Genomic DNA, 8,445 nt, shown 5'->3' on the forward strand with positions numbered 1-8,445 from the left:
CTTGTTCTTTTTTCAGTTCAAATCCTCTACATTTAAAGGTTTACAAGCTGTGTATTATAAGACAGAGTCAGAATCAGACATCTAAAAGATTTGTTTATTTGATCACACCATGTTTCATATCTACATAAAGAGACAAAAAAGTGTCACTATTTTACATCACACTCATCCTAAAACAGTATTATTGCATATAAACAGGCAGTTGTACATTAAGCATATCACATATGGCTCATGAAGTTACAGAAAATATAGTTTCTTTAATCAAAAGACAAGACTTTGTGTTAACATCATTAGTGTTAAAAACATGGCTCAAATGACTAGTGTTCAAATATTTCTCATATGTTTTCTGTACAGCAGAGGAGAGCTTTTATATTAAATGATTCCTCCTATTTTATTTTGGTTTTATTAATAAGAATAATTTTTATTTCATAAAATAAGAACTCAAAGCTTAATCTGACTACATTGCATCTCAGGAACGTGACACTGGGCTAAACTCGTTGGGCAAAACATCTCCTTTCCTTGTCTGGACCAGATTAACACACACAAAAAACACTTTTGTGCAAACTGAGCTATTTAAAAAAAAAACTTTGACTTGTTGAAATATTAACTTCTCCCTCAGTGTCTCCAATGTTTGTGTTTTTCCAGCCAACAGAAAGCACGGGTCTGTGTATGAATAGACATCATGCACATTCAGAAAAAAAGAAACATTTACAAGTTGCAAAAGAAGGAGTTCATATCAGAGTTATATTGTACACCAAAATCTGTTTTATGCTACATACTTTTAGGATGATGGTATTTCGTATGTGCTTCTCACAGTTAACTTTTATGAACAAATGACTAAATAAAACATTTACATTTCCACAAAGTTCACATTTAAACTAAGCCTTAATGCAACTGACTTGTATATGAAGTTTGCTAAAATGTGTGGAAATCTTGCTTTATAGAGTAATTTTAGCATTTTGGGAGGCACTCTTATTTGCTTTCTTGCAGAGAGTTAAATGAAAAGACTGATAACTCAATCATATTTGTTGGGGGAAAAGTAAAGCAAATGTTAAAGCCAGGAGACAGTTTAGCTTAGTTTAGCAATGTTATACATACAATCTGGAAAAAGGGAACACAGCTGGCCTCACTCTGTCTGATGGTAACAAAATCAGAGCATTGAGCAATTATCAGTTGTAAGTTAACAAGTCAAGACTCCAGAGAGTCACAGCTCCTAGCCAAGGGAAAAATTAGCACATAATCCTCATAGAATGGCAAATTGTCATTTTTATTTTTTGTCTTTTGTACAGAGTAAACAATTGGGGCAGTGAGCTTTAAATGTGCTCGTAGGCAGGTTTCTGTACATTTGGACAAAGCTAGGCTAGCTAGCTAGCTAAATTAAGCTAATCACCTGCTAGCTCCAGCTAATGGACAAATATCCATCTCTCAATCCAATTCTCTGTCAAAAAGCAAATATGTGTTTCTCCCAAAATACTAAACATGTTAAGCAAGAAATAAAACTTTATTTACACTAACACAACTGACCCCAAGTCAGCTACATATATTTATATTGTTTATGTAATGTAACTCTTCTACAGCCCTTTTATTACTTGACAGAAAACCCGCTGGTTCTCACCACTTTCCCCATCCACTCCACAAAGCCAACCCCGAATTACCACAACGTTTTCATCAGGTCAATACCCAGCTAACGTATTTCACATTTACAAGCAGCAATATCTTTTTTTTTTTAATGTCAAAGTGCATCACACAAGCCCTGTCAGGCCATTAGAGTCAACATCACCTGACAACATTCAGAAAAGTGCTCACACTGGTACTTCTACAAAGGGTGGGTGGGGGGGTACAAAGCTGACCTTTGTGCAGCCTGTGCAAATTGTGTCCTATACTCAGTCACACTCTGTGGATCAGATGAGTCATAGCCAAACAGCCCAGGGTGATGCGGTAGTCATAGCGATGGTGATGTTTGCTGAGCCTCCATTACAGGAGCATCAGCCATTGGTCACCGACAAAAGGAGCCTAAAAACAGTCTCATCAGAATTCATCCTCGGAGCTGTCGGCCAGCAGCATGGCCTGGTCCTGACGGCTAGTACCGGGCTCTCGAGGTTGCTGGGGAGGAAAATGTAATGCTGTATTTAATGAATTTGAGACTCACAGTTAAGTGGCAAAAGGATTTGTTGAGCGCCTTATGACAACAAGACTGGAGTCAGTTGACAAGTGAAACACAAAATAAGTGATTAGTAGGGTATTGACCTCTGGCTGTCTGACCTTCCTCCTCTGGTGTTTGAAGCTGTTCCTCCTCTTGCGGTGAATCATCCTGATGCTGTAGAGGGCGCCGACAATTAACAGGGCCCCTGTGATGCCGATGCCCACAGGGGCCAACATCCCAGACACATACCCTGCCTGGAGACACAGAGGTCAAAATGGAGCAGAGCAGTAAACAGACGGTATCTAATCCATTTAATCTCTTTTATACCTTAAACCCTAAATTATAAAAAAGTATTGGTTGTTAATTTCCTGGATGAAGGAGACTTATGCTGCCTCTAAAGAAACATTATTCAACTATTTAATCTTAAAATAACAGCTTCAAAATCATTTTGATGGTACACTAACCCTAACCCACTCCCTGTCCCCAACACCTGTTCTTCTATGTAACTTTGGTTGAGCAGCTATAACCTCCTGCAAGAGGTGCATGACACTTTACAGCACTGTAGCACACACTAGGTCTGTATTTCTTTCTTTCATTTATCAAACCCTTCAATGAATTTTGTGTTTGTTGCCTGAGCAATTGATAGACTTTGTTGTCTGCACATGAGCTGTCAGCTTTTGGGGGTACGCTGCTTCCAGTTTCCTAAGTGCTCAGACCTGGAGTCCAACAGAATGTGAATGCTCCAGCTTCCTGTAATTACCACTTGTGGCTGCAGAGGCCGCTATTGCAGCTGCTCAGCTCTGTTAGTTTGTCTCTCAATACTTTATAACTTCCCTATTGCGTCTGTAGTACTCAGTCCTCAGCCCATTTGTTACTATGATGACATAAATCTGTAAATTTACATATTTCAGTTTTTACAAGGATACAGTTATTTTCTTTCTAAATTCTTAATTTCACACAAACAGGATTATATTGTTATGGACTATTTTCAGCTGAGGATTAATACACATTTATGGCAGCAAAGTTGTGTATGTGGACTGACTTGAAATAAACTACAGTTCTCATGTTTATGATAATGAAGAAACATGTCACCTATTGTAAGAGTGTGTCTCACTGATGTGGTTTTAATTATGTTTTGACAACAATGAAGCTCTGCGGCAAAGAGGAACAATAACAATTTGTTTATGCTAATAGTATGAAAAATAGAGAATGTATCTATCTTCATCCTCAATGCCACTTAGTACGGAAGTGAAGGAAACTGACATGTTTTGATGGACAGCCAAGACTTTTCATGGACAGCAGGGGGCAGTCTTACCTTTTCTCTGATAAGCTCTACCCAGCTCCGCACTAGAAGAAAAAAGCCACAGATTTAGCAAAACACATGAAGACTCTTCTTGACTCTATTTTTGTGCAGTATGGTAGTTTTTATGATGGCAGCATGTGTATAAGCATTAAATATATGTTATTATGTTCCGAGACTTATTCCAAAGATAGTTAGGAAACCATGTTTTCATACTCAGCCCCTGGTTGCGTTGAACCCAGACAGGAGGAGGAGGGATCAGGCTGTATGGAGGCTGTGTTGAGGATGTTTTAGGTGTTTCTGTCAGGTCCTCTTCGCTCTCCTCTTCCACCGATTCCTCAGAGTTTTCATCCTCCTCATCGTCGTCTGGCTCCTCTGTGGAGAACAAATTTATCTACTCAGCAGCCAAGAAGAAAGGGTCACATTTATGACTGGAAAAAAATGGCAATTTAAAATTAAATCATTTTGCCCTGGGTAATAAAACTTGTCTTACCCTCAGACTCCATCTCCTCTAACCCTGATCTAGATTTGTGCACAGGATGATGGGCTGCCATGGTAACCATTGTCATAGCATGCTGGTACGATGAAAGGGAAGGGCCAGTGGTAGGCAAGTCCTCTTCAGGGTTTGGTGTCCTCACAGCAACTACATGTCCCGAATCACACAGCACGGGAGGAAGGCAAGAATCGTGAAGGTTTGTAGACATGTTGACATTGTGTGTGTGAAAGGTTCAAGTACAAGGTGCCTTATTAGACTTTAGAAATGCATCTACAAGTACGCATCTACATGAATCATGAACACTATAGTTTTACTGTACAAACCACTTTTAAGTGTTGTAATATTTTAGATTAAAGCATGTGCTGCCATTGGTGCCAAATCATGTTAAACTGCAGTAGGTAACGTGTAGTGTAGTGTAAGCAGTGCTTTACTTACCAGAGAGCACTTACTTACATTCTGGTCTTGCCACATCACCTCCCTCACCTCTATCAGAACCGTCTTCCAGCTCAGTTCCGGCTTGCCTCTGTGAAACAGATGGAACCGAGGAGCCGATTGGTTCCAGGAGCTCGGCGCCGGACGTCTGCCAAGGTGACGTCCAGTCTGGCATCAGCAAGGGCGGAGCACGCGAGGGACCGTCGCTGTCTGTCTCCACGGTGACAAGCTGGCCCAGGTCCACCTCTGACAGAGGCATTCCACCGGTCGCCATGGCAGCAGGAGGAGGCTGAGCGCTGCCGGGCACCAGTGTGACCGCTGCTGGTGCTGGTGCTGCTGCTGCCGCTGCCCCCTCTGGTGTGACATCTTCAAAAGGCTCAAAGATAAGAGGGAGAGCCTCTGATGACATGGTGCCCTCTGTGGCTTCATCCTGAGACAGTGGCCCCACAGTGTCCACTGCAATTTGTGTTAACACAAACACAGAGGCAGGGTGAAGGTCATGATGTACAGCAGGGCAATTTAATTTCCAAATGGCAGAACTGTTTGGACCTTTTGTTAAAAGTCAGTGAAATACTGCAGCTAGTTTAGGTGGAATTAAGTAAGTAAACTAGGCCAAATGAATAATGCCAAGTTGAGGGCCTTGCAGTTTCTTTACACGCCACCGTGCTGACAGCTACAATGAAAAATGTATATGTCAAAGTAGCATCTGTATTTGGCATATAGCTTCTTTAATATTCATGACAGAATGTAGCTGTTTGAAGCAGCTACCTCCTCAGACATGCAGCTTTCTCATTAAAAGCACTTGCACCCTCTCAGAGCTGAATTCACAGAGCAGCTAAGACACAATGAAAGGAGGATTGTTTGAAAAAAATGGTTCTCTTCAGATAAGAGGCTACCACACAGGGGACTGTCACAGGAGAAACTGTTACTGCATATCTCTCAGGCATTTCCTTTAGTCCAAAGCATTTCTAAAGTGGGCTGGAAAATGCTTCTAAAGACTTCAATCCTTTTATATAACGACGTTTTGGGAATTTAGTGTTTTTTTTTTTTGTCAGCTTCCTTTTCTGTTGGGAAGGAAGCTTCATCAAACAGACAATCCCCATACGGACGGCAGGAACACATATTGGCTCAGACAGGCTCCTTTAATTCATTTCCCTCTCCTGCTTCACTGAATAATAACCTGCCTGGTTCTTTACAATAGTCTGGATTGGGAGTGTGAAGGGTTTGGGGGGGTGATATATAGATAGAGGGGGGGGCTGAATCCTCCAAAGACTTGTATAACACACCCAGTCAGCAGCCTTTTGCTGGCAGTTGTGTGTGTATGTGTGTGTGTGTGTGTGTGTGTATGTATGTTCTCCTTTTCTTTTCTTTTTTTTTTTTTTTTAGACTGGAGTCAGGAATAGAAAGTAATTAGACTGCCACAGGTCCCAGCTGGGGTTCAAAGTGGAGCGTGGAAAAGCGGGCGCCTTCTTTGCCAATCATCAAAGACAATCTCTGCCACTAGACGTGTCGTTTTTATTTCCGCCTGCACTTTTTAATGAAGCCTCCTGAAACCCTGCAAAATCCAGCATGTTGTTGAAGGAATTCTTATAGGGTGACAATGACTGCAGAGCATTACCTTACACCACTTTGAAGGCATTATGTGGCTGCAGATGTGGAATTAATGACCCATAAAGGATTAGAGAAAGTTTTACCCCAATAAAAAAAACCCATGCATATTCATTTACCACCAACATTAAATGTGCTTTTCTAACTTTTTTGACTCACCTCCACCAGGTCTCGCTGCCTCAGTCCACAGGCTCTCTGGTCCATCCTCTCTGGGCATTCAGGTTTGGTCCAATTTCAGGCAACAAGGGGTCAGGGAGTGAGGACGTCGTAGCTCCATCGTGGCCCCAGATTGTCAGAGGTGTGGAGGTCCGAGGGGAGGCAAAGACCGAAGGAGGGATGGGGCTGTGGGAGGTCAGTCTCTGGATCCGCACTGAAGGGTTTGGAGGTTCTGTAAAGGACTGCAAGCTTGTTTCTGGGTCTTTATCCTGGAGGGACTTGTCTCCGCCAGGGAGCCTTATTCTGTCCACCCTACCTTTGTTGTTCTGTGAAGACTCCAGCTGTGGTGGCGCTGTGGAGGAGGCCAGAAATCCACCTGGAGTCAGCCTTAAAGTGCTCATGTCTACATCCAGCTGCTCTTTCCCACCTGTTGAAGGTGATTTATGCTCACTGGCGACAGGTATGTCCTCCTTAGTACCCTCTGATTCCACAGACAGCACTAAAGTCGCCTCCGACTGTCTGTCAGCGTCTCCCATCTCAGATGAGCTCCCGACCTTCTTGCTCCTTTGGCTCCATGCCTCTCCGCCAGCCTCGCTCGGCCCAGATCTCCCATCAATGCTGTCCCCGTTTTCAGTCTGCGTCACCGAATCTATCCCCTCAGGTCGTCCATGTGGGCCAGCCCCTCCTCCTGCACCTACATTCAATATCAGGCCGGTCACATGTTCTGTATCTGAGGGTTTGGACTTTACATCTGTGACGTGTGTCGACCTGACAGTCGTTAGTGAGCTGGCACACTCCCCATCACAGTCGCTGGGGGTGAAGTTTGAGAGGTGGACGGGGGTTCCGCAGACACAGAGACAGGTCCCAGCCAGGAGGAGGCGACGGAGCGTCCCGGACAACAGCATCTCAGACTGGTTCTCAGTGCCTGCTGAGAGTGGACATGAAATGACAAATGCTAATAGGCTTAGCTGAGGTGAGAAGAGAACCCCCCCCCCACCCCACCCCCTGCCTGCAACTTCTACGCTTCGTCACCCTGCAGACATGTGGACAGAGAGACAAAACAGAGGTGCAGGCGCCTGGGGGAGGAAGATAGGTGACAAGGCACATTACAAAGGTGTGCAACTGCAGATTAAAAGGGCTGGGATGCGGAGTATATTTTCATCTGAGGACTTCATATGGCCTGTGATAACCACAGAGAACAGGATTAACTCTGTATTCATGCCTGCCTCTGCTTTGATGCTGTAGTTGGGCTGTTTTGAATAATTCGGATGAAATTCCTTTTCATCTCAAGACTCTTCTGTTCGTTTTGCATAAACAGAAAGAAATGCTGGGCACCCACACACCCACACACACACATACAGAGGGAGAGTGACAAAGAGAGAGAGAGAATCTGACACAGCAATCCTTAGCACCCCTCCGCACTCGCCTATAAATAGCAGCAGGTTTTCTATCCTCTAGGATCCTCTACAGATGGACCCGGGAATGTTACATTTTTTACATCACACAGATCTGCATCTTTCTCACAACAGGGCAATTTGCATACATGACTAATCAGCATCTTAAATCGGATTAAAAACAAACCAAACTGCTGTGTATGGCGCATTTGTTGCCTCACATGATTTGATGGCAATAATCACCTGATAATCAATCACTGCTGTAGAAGATGAAGAGGAACGAGACGTCTGGTCTTCACAAGGTGACACCCTTTTCATATTGCCTGAGTCAGACAAGCGTCTGAGGAGAAATCATCCTACCAGCCCTGACGATGCACAGTCCAACAATGTCACAATACAAACCCACTTTTTTTTTCCTTCCTGCGCACCTCCCCTGTGATCAGCACAGTTAGAATACACTCAGGCAGTATGCTCATGCAGTCCACCACCTGACAACATGATCGCTCGAGCATTTGGACAGTAAACAAATTCACACTGCGGTGTTGATACACGTTTCTCCAATCTGACTGCAAAGAATTACCATATTTGAGCCCCCCCACCCCCCAATCGCATCATATGCAGGCAGCTGAGAGCGAAATTTATATGGCAACAATTAAAGTCGCATATGGCTAAAAATAAAACTGCCTTTACCTTCAAGAGTTCATGTCGGATATCTGTGCCTGGAGGACGCAGAGCTTCTCTCACAGCGTGCAAAAAGAGGAAAAACAATGCAGTTCGTATGGATACTAATTCAGGATAGACTAGAGTGGAAGGCAAGCTGAAGGAGAGGCTTGTTGTTGTGCAGCTCAGCGTCACTGACTGGAAGTCTCAGTCTTCTCTGCGTATGTCCGCCTGCTCCTCAAGTGCTGCCACCAAATGC

General features: G+C 43.6%; 1 protein-coding gene across 2 annotated transcripts; it reads right to left on the reverse strand.

The window, feature by feature from the left end:
* Window positions 1-80: 80 nt before the first annotated feature.
* Window positions 81-6,228, reverse strand: armh4 (armadillo like helical domain containing 4). Of its 2 annotated transcripts, none has more exons than XM_018696204.2 (7): window positions 6,136-6,228; window positions 4,420-4,824; window positions 3,934-4,083; window positions 3,657-3,815; window positions 3,456-3,487; window positions 2,260-2,394; window positions 81-2,100 (listed from the first exon to the last, which is right to left on the reverse strand). In XM_018696204.2, the coding sequence occupies exons 1-7, from the start codon at window positions 6,191-6,193 to the stop codon at window positions 2,026-2,028; spliced, it is 1,014 nt and encodes a 337-aa protein (XP_018551720.1). In that variant the 5' UTR covers window positions 6,194-6,228; the 3' UTR covers window positions 81-2,025. The 2 variants fall into 2 exon arrangements, with proteins under 2 accessions (XP_018551720.1, XP_018551719.1); XM_018696203.2 differs by having other exon boundaries at window positions 2,245-2,394.
* Between the last annotated feature and the right edge of the window lie 2,217 nt (window positions 6,229-8,445).

Source organism: Lates calcarifer, linkage group LG7_1, assembly GCF_001640805.2.
Source record: "Lates calcarifer isolate ASB-BC8 linkage group LG7_1, TLL_Latcal_v3, whole genome shotgun sequence".
Classification (NCBI taxonomy): domain Eukaryota; kingdom Metazoa; phylum Chordata; class Actinopteri; family Centropomidae; genus Lates; species Lates calcarifer.